The sequence below is a fragment of the Equus przewalskii genome, chromosome 15, assembly GCF_037783145.1.
Source record: "Equus przewalskii isolate Varuska chromosome 15, EquPr2, whole genome shotgun sequence".
NCBI lineage: Eukaryota > Metazoa > Chordata > Mammalia > Perissodactyla > Equidae > Equus > Equus przewalskii.
In genome coordinates, this window is record NC_091845.1 from 52,979,450 (window position 1) to 52,997,661 (window position 18,212).

Sequence of the window (18,212 nt, forward strand, 5' to 3'; positions counted from 1 at the left end):
TTTAGAAACAAAAGTGTGAAAAGAAAAGGTTCTTTGGGAGGTGGCATATCATTTTCAGCTTTACTATTTTGGTGTAAGAGAGCTTAACACACACACACGCCCCTTAACAGACATACACACACAATACAGACCCTCTCTTAAAAGAAACAAAAATTACATACCCTAAAATATGAATAGTCTGCTTTTCTTGGCTAGCAAGCCACAGCCACATCTTCCAGAAATAAGTAAAGATGCTGAACAGGATGATAAACACACTGAGGTATAAAAGGAGAACGCAGAAAAGTTCTCTGTTGCAGCATTAAAAAAAAAAAAAATTAAAAAAAAAAAAGATTTTCCAAAAAGATCAAGATCACACAATACAATCTAACCCCATAAACAAAGTATTCTCAAGAACACAAATACTCTATAATTAAGCATTTTAAATCCCATTTTCCCATGTTTTATAGTTTTTAGTTTCTTTACTTAGTAGTTTTTTCGTGTTTCCTTGGCTCAATCTACAGAATGCACCCCACCACACATATCCAGTGCCCTCCCAGCCATCGAGATGCTCGGCTTGTGCATATCACGTCCCGCAGAAGGGCAGAGGGAGACGTGAACTCCACTGAGTGAGGGTGGGAGGAGGGCAGAGGGCCTGCTGGAGAAGGAAATGTAAAGATTTATGAGGTAGATAGAAATAATCACTTCACAGGCTCAACCCCTGCCGAAAAGATAAGTACATTCATCTGTAAAAAACTAAAGATGAGGTAGGACTTAAGCAATGTTGTACTTTTCTTGTTCTCTTTAGACAAAAGAAAAAAAATTTCCCTGAGACTGTTTCTTCTCTGAAATTCAAAAGGAGAGAAAGAGAGGTACACAGGCACACCCCAACACAGAAGCCTAGAAGATGTGATTAGAAGATGAGGATGCGATTGTTGCCAAAGTCCACCACGACGATCATTCCATCAGGGGTGACGGCGATGCCGGAGGGGCGGTCCATCTGCCCGAAGCCACTACCTTGAGCACCAAACTTGCACAGGAAGCTGCCGTTGGACTCGAACATCTGTACCCGGTGGTTCCGGGAATCCGCCACAATGATGCGCCCCTCCTGGTCCACAGCTACGCCCTGTGGACGCAGGAACTGCCCATTGCCAGTGCCCTCTGAGCCGAGGAAGCGAGCTGATTGGCAATCGGGGTGAATGACCAGGAGCCGGTGGTTGTTGAAGTCGGTGACCACCAAATGGCCCTCGTGGTTGAAGGCCACCCCCCGTGGGGAGTCAAAGTGCTTCCAGAGAGCCCCCTCGAAGCCATACTTATTCAGGAAGACTCCATCAGGCCCAAATAGCTGGATCCGGTGGTTCCGAGTGTCAGAGACGAGGATCTTGCCCTCAGAATTCACCGCCACATCCCAAGGGTAGTTGAACTGCCCATTCTTGGTTCCTTTCTCGCCAAACTTGAGGAGGAACTGGCCCTCAAAGGTGAAGATCTGGATGCGATGATTGTCCTTGTCAGCCACCACGATCCTGCGGGAGGCATCACAGGCTACGCCAGCTGGTCGGTCGAATTGCCCAGGCCGGGAGCCCAGGGTACCAAATTTGTGGTGGAAGGTGCCGCAGGGCTTGAACACCTGGATGCGGTTGTTGCTGCGGTCAGCGACAATGATATAGCCCTCCTTGTCCACACTCACGCCCCAAGGGCGGCAGAGTTTGCCGTCGCTGTCGCCCTCGCTGCCGAAACTCAGGCCTGGGAGCCCAATGCCCACGTAGCTGCGGCCCGACTTCACCACCACCTTGAAGGGGCTATTCTCGATGTGCTGGTTGCACATGGTGACCGACACCAGGTGCTCACCCTCCAGCTGGGGCCGGTAGCTCACCACGTAAGTCCCGTTCTGCTGATCGCTCACCTCTGCACCAAACAGGTTGCCATCGGGGCCCAGGACCACGGCTGACATTAGGTCACCTCCTGAGAGGCGAGGCTCCCCATCATGGTCGTAGCCAATGACAGTGAAGGAGGCCACCTTACCCTGGAGGGCCCGCTTGAGGCCATCGCCCGTGGCTTTGGTGAGTGGGGCAAAGGCCCCACTGCTGACAAAGCCAAAGGACTTGATGGCGAGGTAGAGGGCCTGGTCGGGGGGTGTGAACATGACCCGGTCATCCTCCTGGGGCTGCAGGAGGCTGCGCACGGTCTTTAGCTCCTGCACCTGGGCCAGCATGCGGTCTCGGGCCAGCAGAATATCCAGCGCCCTCCCCTCCTCCAGGACCTGCTGGACGGCACTGATGGTGCTCTCGAGCTTGTTCAGGTTCTGCCGCAGCTTCTCCACCTGCAGGTACAGAGACTTGGCTTTCACCTGGCGGATCTTCTCTACCTGCAGGAAAAGGTGAGGGATAGGGAGAGAGAACACAGGCTTAGAACCAAGCACAGAAACAACACAGAACCTGACACTGATCGCGAGGAAGCCTCAGACAAACCCATACCAAGGGAAAGCCTACTAGAAACAACTGGTCTGCACTCTTCAGAAATAGCAAAATCCAAAGAAAAGGAGGCTGAGGAACTGTCCCAGATTACAGGAGATGACTAAAGAGACATGGCAAGTAAATGCAATGTGTGACCCTGGACTAGGGCGATATTGCTGTTAAAAACATTGCTGGTGAAATTTAACTATGGACTGACGATTGGATACTAGTATCAAGATTAAACTTCTGATTAACTGTGATTATATAAGAGAATGTCCTTGCTCAGAAGAAATAAACATTGATGTATTTAGCGGGTAGTGGGGCAGCGTGTCTCCAACACTCCAACTCACTCTCAAATCAAATACATAATACATACAGGAGAGAAGGATGAAAATGGGGCAAAATGTAAATAATCAGTGAATCTGGGTATAGGATATATGCAGTTTTTAACTTTTCTGTAAGTTAGAAATTAAATCAAAATGAAAGTTAAAAAAAGCAATCTAACAAATGTTTACTGAGCACCTCCTTTTTGCCAGACCCTGGACGTACACAGTGACCAATAAGAAACATGGACCTTGCCCTCAGAGCTTATATTTTAAAATGACATATTAAAAAAGCAAACAAAGACATCACCCTGATTTCCAAAGCCAGACAAGGACAACACAAAGAAGGAAAATTACAGGTCAATATCACTCATGAACATACATGCAAAAATCCTCAACAAAATATTGGCAAACCGAATACAGCAATACATTAAAAAGATCAGGGGCCGGCCTGGTGGTGCAGCGGTTAAGTTCACACGTTCCACGTCAGCGGCCCAGGGTTCGCCAGGTGCGGGCATGGTACTGCTTGGCACACCATGCTGTGGTAGGCATCCCACATGTACAGCAGAGGAAGACGGGCACGGATGTTAGCTCAGGGCCAGTCTTCCTCAGCAAGAAGAGGAAGATTGGTAGCAGATGTCAGCTCAGGGCTAATCTTCCAAAAAAAAAAAGATCATACACCATGATCACATGGAATTTATATCAGGGACATAGGGATGTTTCAAAATGCAGAAATCAATCAATGTAATACAGCACAATGAACAAAAACTACATGATCATCTCAACAGACGCAGAGAAATCATTTGACAAGATCCAACATCCATTTATGATACAAACGCTCAATAAAATGGGCAGAGAAGGAAAGTACCTCAACATTATAAAGGCCACATATGACAAACGAACAGCCAACATCATACTCAATGGGGAAAAGTTGAAAGCCATCCCTCTGAGAACAGGAACAAGACAAGGGTGCCACTCTCATCACTCCTATTCAACATCGTACTAGAGGTTTTCACCAGAGCAATTAGGCAAGAAAAAGAAATAAAAGGTATCTAAATAGGCAATGAAGAAGTGAAATTCTCGCTGTCTGTGGACGACATGATCCTAAAAAATCCACCGGAAAACTATTAGAAATAATCAACAATTACAGCAAAGTTGCAGGGAACAAAATAAACTTGCAAAAATCAGTTGCATTTCTATACTCTAACAACGAACTAACAGAAAGACAACTCAACAGCATAATCCCATTCACAACTGCAACAAAAAGAATAAAACATCTTGGAATAAATTTAACCAAGGAAGTGAAAGACCTTATACAATGAAAACTACAAGACTTTAACGAAAGAAATCAAAGAAGACAAAGAAATGGAAAGATCTTCCAGGCACATAGATTGGAAGAATCAACATAGTTAAAAGGTCCATACTACCTAAAGCAATCTACAGATTCAACGCAATCCCAATCAGAATCCCAATGACATTCTTCACAGAAATAGAACAAAGAATCCCAAAATTCACATGGGGCAACCAAAGACCCAGAATTGCTAAAGCAATCCTGAAAAAAAGAACAAAGCTGGAGGCATCACAATCCATGACTTCAAAATCTACTACAAAGCTACAGTAATCAAAACAGCATGGGAACTGGTACAAAAACAGGCACACAGATCAATGGAACACAATTGAAAGCCCAGAAATAAAACCACACATCTACAGACAGCTAAGCTTCGACAAAGGAGCTAAGAACATACAGTGGAGAAAAGAAAGTCTCTTCAACAAATGGTGTTGGGAAAACTGGACAGGCACATGCAAAAGAATCAAAGTAGACCATTCTCTTACACCATTCACAAAAATACTCAAAATGGATCAAAGACTTGAAGGTAAGACCTGAAACCATAAAACTTCTAGAAGAAAATATAGGCAGTACATTCTTTGACAGTGGACTTACAAGCATCTTTTTGGACATGGTGTCTTCTTGGACAAGGGAAACAAAAGAAAAAAATAAACAAGTGGGACTTCATCAGACTAAAGAGCTTCTACAAGGCAAGGGAAACCAGTATTGGAACGAAAACACAACCCACCAACTGGGAAAAAATATTTGCAAATCATACATCTGACAAAGGCTTAATCTCCATAATACATAAAGAACTCACACAACTCAACAAAAAAAAATCAAACAACCCAATCAAAAAGTGGACAGAGGATATGAACAGACATTTCTTCAAAGAAGATATACAGATGGCCAACAGGCACATGAAAAGGTGCTCAACATGACTGATCATCAGGGAAATGCAAATGAAAACTACTCTTAAGATATCACCTTACACCCATTAGAATGACTCTAATAACCAAGACAAAAAATAACAAATGTTGGAGAGGATGTGGAGAAAAAGGAATCCTCATACACCGCTGGTGGGAATGCAAACTGGTTCATCCACTATGGAAAAGAGTATGGACATTTCTAAAAATACTAAAAATAGAAATACCATACAACCCAGCTATCTTGCCACTGGGTATCTATCCAAAGAACTTGAAACCAGCAATTCAAAGAGATGTGTGCACTCCTATGTTCACTGCAGCACTATTCACAATAGCCAAGACATGGAAGCAACCTAAGTGCCCATCAACTGATGATTGGATAAGAAAGATATGGTGTGTGAGTACGTACACACACACACACACACACACACACACACACTGGAATACTACTCAGTCATAAAAAATGACAAAATCATCCCATTTGCAACAACATGGATGGACCTTGAGGGTATTATGTTAAGCAAAATAAACCAGATAAAGACAAATACTGTATGCTTTCACTCATATGTGGAAGATAAACAAACACATGGACCAAGAGAACTATTTAGTTCTCTTTGTTTTTTTTTTTTTTACCAGGGGGTAGGGGGAAGGGGTGTGGGGGCTGGGCACAAAGGGTGAAGTGGCAGTCTATAAGGCGACTGACAAATAATAATGCACAACTGAAATTTCACAATGTTACAAACTACCATAACCTCAATAAAAAAAAAGATCAAAGAAATGATGGAAGATAATTTTAGACAGTGTTAGGTGTTAGAGAATAGAAATAGAGTGTGAAAGACAGTGACTAGGGATAAAGGTTTGTCAGAGACAGGTGGCTTTGCAGGTGGAGAGAAAAGAGGCAGAAACCGGCAGGACTTCCCAATGGACTGAGCACAAGGCCAGACCTGCACTCCCCGAAGACTGAATTTTCAGTGCAGCTACACAGAGCCTGAAATCTCTTGGAAGATTCCCCCCAGCTGCCTCCCAGCCCCAAACACAAACAAGGCGAGAGGCAGAAAGACAGTTTGTAGCGAGAGTAACAGGATTTGGTGAGCACTTCATGCAAGATTACAAACCCCCTCTTCTCCTTGTCTCCTGTACTCAGTTTTCTCTTTTCACAGGTTTTAGAAACCTTCAACAGTGAGACAGAAAGGCCCCACACCCAAAATTTGGAGACAGCAAGTTTTTGGCAAAATTAGCCTATATTGTTTCCAAAAGAACCCTCTAAATCTAAAATGCTAGAATATACATGGATTCTGACCTGCCAAAATAATTCCTGCTCCTGAGGTTCTCAGAGCACACTATTGAGGAATGTGGGATTTTTGCCTAACCAATGAAAAATAAGAATTTCTCCACTCTTTTGCACTAAATATCTAAAAGTCCTCTAATTTTAAGCGATTTCCCCTGTGAAGAGAATCAGCAAGTCCCCCAGCAAGTTTGTGCTGTTTTGCAGAGGACCATGACTCTGAGCGCTGTACTGATCCGAAAGCTACAGAAAGTCTCTGTCAGAATAAGGGTCCACTGTTGGGAAGCGTGGATGTTAATCGTATTTCCCCTTGGGTGGTGATGAGGTGATTTTTGACCCATTCATGCTTTCTCATCTGTCCACTCTAGAGACAGGACACGTGTGTAGAGAGAGGCCCGTGTGGGGACAGATTAAAGAGCAGCTTTGTCCTTTGGTCTTGCCCTGAGTCAAACCTCTGGGCTTTGGTTCTGATCCCTCAATCATGTGGTTGCAGCTAATCCCATGAGGAAGCCAAGTCCACTGGAAACCTATAAGCCCAAAGAACGAAGATGTGCATCCAGACACACAAAACTGTGTCACCTGGCACTCAGCATCTTCAATAACCAGGAATGCAAGAAAACAAAACATTATATAACTAGGAGGTGCCCAGGCAGACACAGGCAGGAAGGCTTGGCTGGAAGGCAGCAGAAAAATCATTAATTAGTAAAAGGGTGGGCGGACTCCCGAGGATTTGGGGTGAGGTACCATAGCAAAAAGTAAAGACAAATGGGACTTAGGTGCGTCCAGATGTGCAAGCTTACTTTGGAGTTATCTGAGAATGAGTTTTTAGGCAATTAGAAATGAAGTTTACTACACGAAGAAGAGACTGACTCTTCTTCCAAATTTGCCTCTCCCAGAGTAAAAACTTGCTTTCCATTCCTCCTGAAAGAGAAGTGTCTTTAGAAAGAGTCAGCCTCACAGGAGGGAGGGTAACTAAGGTGAGATCTGCAGAAACCCTTACACACAAAGGGCTTTTCATCAGCAAATCCAGAAGAGCAAGTTTGTGGCAGAGTTCACCACAGAGCTCTCAGGTTGCAAGAAGTGGGCCCCTTTCAGTTATAATTAACATTCGTGGGTGGCATGAGACTGGCAGACCACGGGGACATCTGAATGTCTGAAAACCGTGTCAGCCCCACAAAGGTGCCTGAATACAATATCTGCTGAATTAAACCTTGGACTTCTTTTCCACCCAAGGAATCGCCTCTTCTTGTCAAAAGGCAACTGAGCCATATCCCTTGAGAAGTCAGAAAAGGCAGGGAGCAGTCATGAGCTAACTAAATGGAAAACGAAATGCAAAGTCCAACGGAGGTACTGAGGTACCGGTCCAGTCACAGCACACCCTGCTCTTCTTCCCGAGTGGGGATGTAAGCTCAGAGAAGAGAACGTTGGGATGGTGGCTGGGGTGGGGAAGAGTCATCTTCCCAGCTGATGTTTATCTAAACAGCACACCCGTGCACTCAGCACTCTTTCCTGCTCCAACAGGAAGAAGGGGCACATGCTCACCGCCCTCACAAGTGGAGGACTGGTTTTCCACAAGGGGTCAGGAAGTACAACCAGCCAGGACACAAAAATAAGGATGTTTCCTAGCAGTCTGCTTTCATAACAACATGCCGACTGTACTCCCTCCTTTCTGCCTCCTTTTGAGTGTGTGCAGCGTAAAACTTGAGATTCCTTCCAGCCTTGGGTACTACTTCTGGCCACTTCAACTCCTTCTGAAAAGGCTTCTTGTTCTTTTACTGCTCGAATGGCACCCGTGATGTTCCAGGGACCCCTGCATCTTTCTGCCAACAAACTTTTGGGAAAACTATCAAGTGTTCTGAACTCGGAGGTGGGGTCTAGGATCTGACATTAGAATCCTCGCGGTTCTGCTGTGGTTCCCATGAGAAGGCTGGCTGGAATGGAATTGGCGTGGGCATGTTACCTTCCACAGCAGCTCGCACTCCCGCTCCTCCAGGGCCTTCTTGTGCCTTGCAGTCACGGCTTTGACCTCCGACTGTACCACCTTTGCTTTCATCTCCACCTGTTCTGCCACCGTCTGGGCCTGCTCGATGCTCAGCTGGAAAACCACAAACAACCTCATGGCATTAGAAGGACATTCACTCCTCAGACAAAACATTTAAGTCTGCTTTTTTTCAGACCTGAAAAGCTAACACCCTGGGCCCCCAGACTGCTTGATCCACTTCCTTGGAGAGAAAGCAGACCCTTAGGGAGAGAATGGCATCTGCCTGACATGTAACTGTAGGAGTTACTGGCAAGCACTGGAATTCTTTGTATGAGAAATGGCACCTACACAGTGACTGTCAGGACTATTGAGAGATACTCTGACACAGTGAAACTGGTGCAGCTAGGTCACAGCCGAAAACCGGGAATGAGGATCAGATGTGAAATGTACTGCCCTGGGCACACGAGCAACTTTCCAAAGCCTTTCTGGCTTACTCCCCACCTGGGGAAACCCTGCAGGCTGGGCACATCCTCACATGAGGTTGTACAACAGGCTGCAGGCCAGTGGTTATCCATCACGTTCTTGTCAAGTCATTAGCAGCAGAGTTCGTTCCAGCCAGAACAAGTGCATAGTGGGAATATCGTGTGCCCTGTGGTCAGAGACGGTTTGCCAGAGACCATCTACACACCACCACACACCCTACCCTGTACCACCAGCCCTAGTAAATCAGCCAGTTTAATCAGACGTATTATTGTTCATAAAAAATTGATCAAGACAGAAGGCCTGGTGTTTTCATTAATATTACATGACATGTCTCAAAAAGCCACAAGGATTTCTTCGAGATACTGAGGTATTAAATCAGGGATTCCAAAGTGACTGCTGATGGTTTCCAAGTAGGGGTCCCAAATCAGGAGGGGCCTGGGGAAGCAGAAAGGGGCTGGAGCCAGACCTGGGCTCGGGAATGTGTTCAGGAGGACCAATCACACGTGTGCCCTGGAGGAGTTTCTGGGATGTAGAATAACATGTAAAACTGGACAGTCCTGGGCATCCCTGGAGGCAGGTGGCCCAAGTTCAAATGCTAGCTCCACCTCTTAGTAGGTGTGAGGCCCTGGACAAACTCCTGGCCTTCTTCAGCACGGTGAAGGGTGAACGTGAGGAAAACGCAGGGCAATACATGGAAAGGGCTGAGCAGAGAACCCGGCACAGAGTAAAGCACTATTATTATAAATAATGCTCGGCAGACAAACACCTGCATAAAGAGGCTCAACCATCCTTTCCCCACATCCCACTTAGCTCGTCATTCAGATAGGCTCACATACCTAGGCCTATTCACACTTCCTGCCTTATCTTGTGATTAAATTGTGGTACAATACATATAACAAAATTTACCATTCGTGACATTTAGCACATTCAATGTTGGGCAACCATCAGCACTACCTAGCTCCAGGACACCTTCATCACCCCAAAAGGAAACTAACTCCATACCCATGGAGACATCTTCCATCTCCCCTCCCTCTCCTCCTTGGCAGCCATCATCCACTGGCTCAACAGACCTGTCCACCCTGGATATTTCATATACATGGAAGTGAACAATACACAACCTGGCTTATTTTTAAGATATGCTTAAAAATATATGACTATATAAATATAAAAATATAAAAAAGATATGACTCGTTTGGTCACCTACAACTGGGGGCCCTATTTACCACCTTTAATCCTCTCAGTCTGGATGACACATTAATGGCACGGGAGCCACACCCACACATTGCAGCTGCCCCCATGGCTGACATGGTTAACTGCTCACTGCATTCTTCAGCCAAACCCCTGTGAGGTCTAAGGATCCCCTGAGCTGATCAGAGCTGGCACGTGGGCTGATCTAGACGCTTCACACGCTATCAACCCTGGTCTGGAATGCCCTCTCTTCCCAATTCGCCCTAAATTTCAAAACTGAGCTCAGATGCCACTTCCTTCCTGAAACTGGAAGTGAAGGACACCTTCCCATAATGTTTCTGCTCCACCTTTACAATCTTGTCCCAAAGGTCACTACATATCAAACTAACTGGGGGCTAAGTCCATGGTCCATGGTACTCAGCCACTGTGTTGTAACAGGAACAATCTATACATTTTACATTTGTTCATGTCTATGGCCGTAACCACGTATATCAAAGCACTAGGTAACTGTACTGGGTTAAATACTGTGCCCCCCAAATTCAGGCCCACCTGAAACCTCAGAATGTGACCTTATTTGGAATAAGGTCTTTGCACATGTAATTAGTTAAGATGAGGCCATACTGGATTATGAGTCCTAAATCCAATGACTGGTATCCATTCAAGGCCAAGAGAAGGCACACAGACATGCAGGGGGAAGGCCTTGTGAAGATGGAGGCAGAAATTGGGAGCAATACAGGTACAAGCCAAGGAACCACACGGATTGCTGGCAACCACCAGAAGCTAGGAGGAAGGAAGGAAAGAATCTTTCTGAGAGCCTTCAGAGGGAGCATGGTGCCACTGACACCTTGATTTTGGACTTTTAGCCTCCAGAACTGTGAGGGAATAAATTCCTATTGTTTTCAGTCATCCAGTTTACTAATTTGTTACAGTAGCGCTAGGAAACTAATACAGTAGCCCACAAATTGAAGCAGAGGGATATATCCCAATTACCCTAAGGATAAAAACTCAGAAGGACCAATCAAGTGTGCACACAAGCAGACATCATAATGGGGTGGTAGACTGTGGATGTCTCAGGCTGTCCGTCAGGAGTCAGTCATTCAGAAAAACAGAAACCTCACAAGACATTTAAACAGAGATAATTTAATGGAGGGAATTCAGGGCAGAGGGTACAATGAGGATTAGAGATAGCAACTGGAGGAAGCAGCTACCTCCCCTTGGGCTGGAAAAACAGAGAGAAGTTGGGGTTACAGAACCCAGAATTATGGAGGACGGGCCGTGCCCAGCTCACTGTGGAACCAACTTCAGCTGCCAGGTTGAAAAATGCTGCTGCTAAGAACAGGAAGTCAAAAGGAAGACGCAAGTCCCTTTCTCCTTCCAGATACGCGGTGTGAAGTGCTGCAGCCTCAGCATCACACAGCACTAGTGCAAAAGGGTGGGTTAGAGCCAAGAGAGCGGCTCGCCCTGTGTTCAGATGTGCTGGCTATTCATTAGCACAGAGCTGGCACCCAAGACAATATCCGACTAAGGCAACCAAGCCGATGTCCACATTTCTTAACGCTTCCTCAATGGAAAGCAGAGGCAGCAAACTGCTTTCTATCTATACCAACATCAGATTACTTACCAAACTATCTTCCATAAAAATCAGGAGATATGGGAATAACAGGCCCACATTCCTGCAGGGCAGGAACCAGCTGGAGAGAGCAATGACCACCCCATTTTGCATACCTAGAGAGTTTACATAGTGAGTGTCTCCTCGCCAGACTTACTCCCTCGTGTTTCCTGCCAGGTCCCTGAAGGCCCTTGGGTTTGGAACTTCCATTCTACAATAAGAACTGTTTCTTCCATTTTTCAAACAGGTAGAAAGGGTGCAAAGATATGACTGCAATTTGAGTCATTGCCCAAGCATGCAAGGACACTATCGTCCCCAAGATTGAGTCATAAAAGCCCTGTGCATAGAGACAAAATGGGTATTTCCTCTCCAGATAGTACACAACCTAGGCAAGCATTCCATTCCAAGATGTGCAGACCAGGACCTGCCAAACTAGTCCCTATTTTCTGAAGCAGGGCATTTGAAGGAGACAAGAGGGGCTTGGTTGGGGAATATGGCAGTGGGTAAAAGGGCTGCATAAGCTTGGGAAACAGAAATATATACTTTGAAGCAAGAAAAACAATGCCACTCAATAAGCATGGGGCTTGAGAAAAAAATGTTATCTTTTGGATGTTAACCGATCCAGCCAAAAATCTGAAAGCTGAGGGTCTCAATCTGGGCAGTGAATCAGTGCATGCCAGCTGACTGTTGAGGGACTGTCACACTACAGAGAAGGAGTCTGAAGACAAATATGAGTTTTACAGGAAAGAGTGCAGATAGCCATTAGTGATGTCTGCTATGGGGAACAGTGGTGGCCTGATGACCAGCATTTACAGCGTCCTGATAGAAGGTAACAGAGTATGCGAATGTCACCTGTAAACTCGCAGGCCACCACACCAGATATGGGAACTCCTGCAGTGCACTCTAAAATGTAATTTTTATTACATTTAACATCTTAAATTGTAGGCGAGTTTTTTCCCCCCCGTTAGCTGTATATAAAATAAATATGTATCTTCTAATCAACAGCATCTTAAATGGGATGAAAGAAATAGGTAATTAAACGATCAAGGCTCTCTTATGTGAACTACTTATATTCTTGTCCTAATTATGATATCCTCAGTGAATCAGTGCACCTTGTGAAATACTCTAATTACGTAAGTGAGCAAACTGTTGTACTTTGAAGAGTCAAAGCGAAAGTAACAGAATGTTGTAAAAGCACTAAAAATAAGTGGTCACCCTTAAAACACTGATGAGGTAGACCAGAGACATCTTCCATGCTTGCTTTGTTGTGGGTGACTCCAGACCCTCATCATGGTAAATTTTCTTTACAGGATCTAGAATTAATTGAAAGATTTACTTCTGGGTTTCTGTTCTAGAACTAAGATTGCCATGCTAAATAAAGACAATTGTGAGTCAGTGACGTAACTTAGGAACTTTGGTTCATAGTCAACTACTTCCAACACTTGTATTTTAACACTGGATAAAAGGGCCGGCCTGGTGGCGCAGTGGTTAAGTGTGCACGTTCCACTTCGGCGGCCCAGGGTTTGCCAGTTCGGATCCCAGGTGTAGACATGGCACCACTTGGCACGCCATGCTGTGGCAGGCGTCCCACATATAAAGTAGAGGAAGACGGGCATGGATGTGAGCTCAGGGCTCATCTTCCTCAGCGAAAAAGAGGAGGATTGGCAGCAGTTACCTCAGGGCTAATCTTCCTCCCCCCACCCCACCCCCACAAAAATTGGGGGAAAAAAAAAAACGGTTGGGGAAATCTACCTTTTATTTATTTATTTTTTCCTTTTTCTCCCCAAAGCCCCACAGTACATAGCTGTATATTCTTCGTTGTGGGTTCTTCTAGTTGTGGCATGTGGGACGCCGCCTCAGCGTGGTTTGATAAGCGGTGCCATGTCCGCGCCCAGGATTCGAACCAACGAAACACTGGGCCGCTTACAGTGGAGCATGTGAACTTAACCACTCAGCCACGGGGCCAGCCCCACACACAAATAAATCCTGAAAATAAGTGGATGGGGACATCAGGACTGGAGGAAAATAGGTGTCCAAGACAAGATAACCTTGCTAGGGAAGTTAACATACAACTGCATGCGGCACGAGGCTGCTTATTTGTTATAGGAGAGGAGCCAGAGTAAGTCTCAAGCCTTTTGGCACAAACACGTCAACACGGGTCAGTGGTATAATTTGGGGTCCAGAAGTGATTGACGAAAGGCAAAAACATTTCTGCTAAGCCTCTAGGGAGTGTATATTATCCCAACTCTGGAGGAGAAACTATGAGACAAATGTCCCTGGTTGAAGAAAGGGAATGAAGTTCCTACAAAAGTATTTTCTGAACAGAAGCTGGTAAATGGAAATTAAAACACCACCCTCAAGTTGTACCAAGTCCAGATACCTTGTAAAATGGCACTGATACTCACTTAAAGGTGTTGTAAAGTTGGTAAGGACTTAAACCTACCTGGCTAGTGTCCTTTCCTTTGGGGGTGTGTTCTTGCTCATCCACTCAGTCCAAAGGGAGCTCCCAATCCTAGTGCCTCTAGCCACGGTGCCCAAGGAGGCATGAATGATGACTGACGCCAGGACAATTAGGGGCTCTTCCCTGGGATTTTACATATAGACCTTCCAGCTCCTGCCCAACCACCCCCAAAAGAGGAGAGGAGAGGAAAAGGGGAACTCACTCCTTCCCTGAGGGCAGCCTGCTAGAATGGAACAGCACAAGCCTGAAGACATCTCCATTTATGCCCACCCTTCTCTCCATTGCATGGATGAAGCCCATGTCCAGCAGCAAAAATGAGGTTACTGTGGAGAAAAGGGCCACGCTAAGTGACAGAGTGCTGGCACCAAGGTCTGAGTCCCTGGATACGTGAAGCCTGATCCATCCATATTCTTCTACCTGGTCACCTGAGACTATTCATTCCCTTATAGTCAACTGCAACCAAGAGTCCCAATTAAGACAGCATGGGAAAAACTTTAATTGGGTCATGGATTGGGGGGTGGGGGGTGGGGGGAGTCAGGAGGGAAGCGAGCGAGCAAGCGCGCAAGCGCGCCTGCCTCCCAAAATGAGAAGAAGTAACCACCAGTTTTGTATTCAAACGCAATTCCTCTGCTCACAGTCAGTGTGACCTCTGGCAGGTTACTAAATCTCTTTGAAGCAGTTTTCTCTCTGCAAAATGGAAGGAACAACATCCACACCTCAGACACTACTATGCACATATAAAGCACCTATTTCAGTGCCTGGAACAGAGGAGAAGCTCAGTAAACAGGTTGTTAATTCTGACGGATGAAAAGGGAAGACTTATGGTTGATGAGATCTGGGATCTTGGGCAAAGCAACTAAATTCTGTTCTTCCATTTCCTTATCTGTAATAGGATAAAAAAAGGTTTCCTTGATCTGCTTTCTGGGAGAGTAAATACGGTGATGTAAGTTCACAGGAGACGGTAGGCACTCTTGGCATTCACTGTGGTAAACCTTCCATCGTGGCAAGCAGGAGTGTCTGCAGGTGACTTGGTCTAATAAAATGACCAAACAAAAACAGACATTGGGGGACCAGAGAAGTCCAGAAAGTCTAGATTAATTTACAATTTCATTTGTACAATTTAAAATAATTATGCTTAGTTATTAACCTCAGTTCTCATTTTTGTGTTAAATGCTGCAATATCTATCACACTTGCTTTAACATGAAGAATGCCAATGTTTACTTCTCTAACTGGGTAGACAACTCATGTCCAATAAAGGAAATTAGGAAGAGGGTAGGGCAAAGATAGCTGGTTGTCTACAACATCCATTTCATCTTTATTACTACTACTGACTTACTACTAACATCAGATGAAAAATAACAGAGCTCTAGCTATTTCAGGCTATACTGAGCTTGCATAAAAAACTCCCTTGCAACTGATGTGGCCATGAGATTGGGCTTTGGCGAACAGATAATTGTTATGCCAAGACTTATTATGGGAAATCTCTACAAAAGGCAGGAGGCGTGCCCACTTCAATTGTTCAGAACACAGATGTGACTGCTTGAGTTCCAGCAGCCATTTTGGGCCATAGGGATGAATGTCAACACCTAGAAATGGTAGGGTAGAAATGAAGCCTACTCCAATGACTACCTGTATCTCCAGACTTTATTTTTTTTTTTTTTAAATAGGGGAGATTAAAATCGTGAGTATTTAAAGCACTACTTTTTGGGAGCAGAGAGAAGGCCTGTTACTCATTGCTAAATTCATTTCCTAATTGATCAAAAACAGAACAAAATCTTAGTCTATGACAGAAAGCAAAAGAGTGTTTGCTTGGGTACATGGGAGCAGTAAGGCAGGGATTACGATAAGGATATAAACAAACATTTGGGGGTGATGCACATGCTCACACTCTCGTCTGTGGTGATGTTTTCTTGGGTGAAATACACGTCAAACATGTCGCACACTTTAAATATGTGTAGTCTACTGTGTATCAGTTTTCCTCAGTAAAACTGAAAAAAAATTGCCTCAGTCCCACCATAATCAAGAAAACACTACTATTAATATTTTGGCCTATTTCTACCACCTCCCCTTATTTTTCTGAGTACTGTTTTCTGGTTTTGCATCATTTTTCTTGAACCAACTTCATGGTTTGCTCATTTTACTTAACACGATGTGTGTGTGTATGTGCATGTGCGTGTTAAATGTGATCACAAACTTTTTATAAATTTAAGTGGCTAAAAAATCTTACTCCTATTGACAATTCACAATGGTGCAACGAATACCTTCAGAATGCAGGTCACTGCCTTACAGGAGAGTCCCAAAGGAGGAAAAGTGCCTCCAGGTTCAAGGCTTTGACAGTTTTCAACGCACGTTCTCCCACCCACAGAGTAAGCATGGTGCAACACACAGTCAGTTATTTGTCCGGAATAGTATCCTGATGTCATTTTAATTAGATTACTGCTCAGGCTGATTATGTTTTCGTATATTTATATTAAGTAGTTGGATTTTCTTTGTAAGCTATGTTTTCATCTCTTTCATTCCTTTATCTGTGTCTTCCTATTGTACCTACTTTTATGATCTCTTCATACAGTAACTATTTGCCAGCATATTTTCTAGTTTGTTGTTTTCCTTTTAATATGCAGAAGTTTCTAGTATCACTTCTAATCTTAGAGGTCTTTCATGCCTTTAGGAATTTAACATATATCTACCTTCATTATTATTATATTTAATGCTTTCCCCCCTCCCCTCCACATAACCCTTTAATCCAGCTAAGTTTTGATTTTAGTGTTTGTTCCAATGGATTTAAATCTATTCCTTCACCCCCCTTCATCACCCCTGATTTGGTCTGATGTCTTCTTAACTCTCTTATTAGCAAAATAAAGCCTACTTCTAGAATATCTACTGTTTCCTGGATCTGCCAATTTGCCTGTACAAATAAGCAGCTTTTAAGAGCTCCTAAATGATACACTTAATAAATTAACACTAATAAGAGTAAATGAACAAATCTAGGGGTTTCTTAGACCAATGATTTCCAAATCAAACTTGTTATTTAAATATTTCCTGTGAAAGAAATCAGAACTCTTCTTACCCTGTGACCAGAATCATTCTCTATTTTGGTTTATATGGGTTGAATGAATTTCTTTAAAACATAAGGGGGCAGGGGACAAATTATATGTATATTTTCAAGAAATTTACCACTTGCCCCAAATTATATGTTAACTGACTGTATTCCTTCCTTCTCCAATGTTCACTTTAAGAAAAGAAAAGTCTTCACACCACCTCAGGTGTACTTTTCAGTATAAACACTATTAAATGATAGCGTAAAAATTCTGTGGTTGGGCTGTTTACTTCATTAACATTTTGACCCACTCCATGAAGATATCAAGTGTCTGAAGCAACCTGCACCCAAATCACTGTGTTCTTTTATGGCATTTCAAGGTCACATTTTACCCTGCGGGGCGCATCTCAAAATTTCAGGGTCTGTCATTCTTTCCATTGTTTAGTGACCAACAAAGGAGAAGACACTTGTACACCAACACAGAAATCTAAATATCTCTTTATATAAATAAACAAAATTTTAGGGGCCGGCCCCATGGCCAAGTCGTTAAGTTCGCACGCTCCGCTTCGGCAGCGGGAGGTTTCACCGGTTCTGATCCTGGGCACAGGACATGGCACCACTCATCAAGCCATGCTGAGGTGGCGTCCCACAGAGCACAACCATAGGCACTAACAACTAGAATATACAACTATGTACTGGGGGTCTTTGGGGAGAAGAAAAAAAATTAATTAATTTTTTTAAGATTTTTTTATTTTTCCTTTTTCTCCCCAAAGCCCCCCAGTACATAGTTGTATACTTCTAGTTGTGGCATGTGGGATGCCACCTCAGCATGGATTGACGAGCGGTGCCATGTTCGCACCCAGGATCCGAACCGGTGAACCCCCAGACTCCTCCTGTGCTCACTCACAGTCAGTTCCAGTAACACATAACTCTTGACTGACCCCTACAAGGAACCCATGTGCAAAACGTTGGTTCACAACGAAAACTGGGTCACACCAGTCTTCGGACCTTGGGGACAGAGCTTGTTTCTGTGGTGTGCAAGGGAACAAACTGGCTTTTTGGGCAAATGTTGTTAAGCAAAGCTAACTTGTCTTCAATCTTTACCTCACCTTTCCCTCCCTGCTCCCAAAGGCGTGTGCTGGTATCACAGTTAACTCAGAGG

The 18,212-nt window shown here is 44.4% G+C and overlaps 1 protein-coding gene across 1 annotated transcript in view; it reads right to left on the bottom strand.

The window, feature by feature from the left end:
* Positions 1-446: 446 nt before the first annotated feature.
* TRIM71 (tripartite motif containing 71) overlaps positions 447-18,212 on the bottom strand; it is a 67,820-nt gene continuing 50,054 nt past the window's right edge. The window contains exons 3-4 of the mRNA XM_070577385.1: positions 8,251-8,385; positions 447-2,341 (exon numbers count right to left, since the gene is read on the bottom strand). Of these exons, the coding sequence (XP_070433486.1) occupies positions 890-2,341; positions 8,251-8,385 (1,587 nt within the window). The 3' untranslated portion in view covers positions 447-889. The remainder of the gene's footprint in view (positions 2,342-8,250; positions 8,386-18,212) is intronic.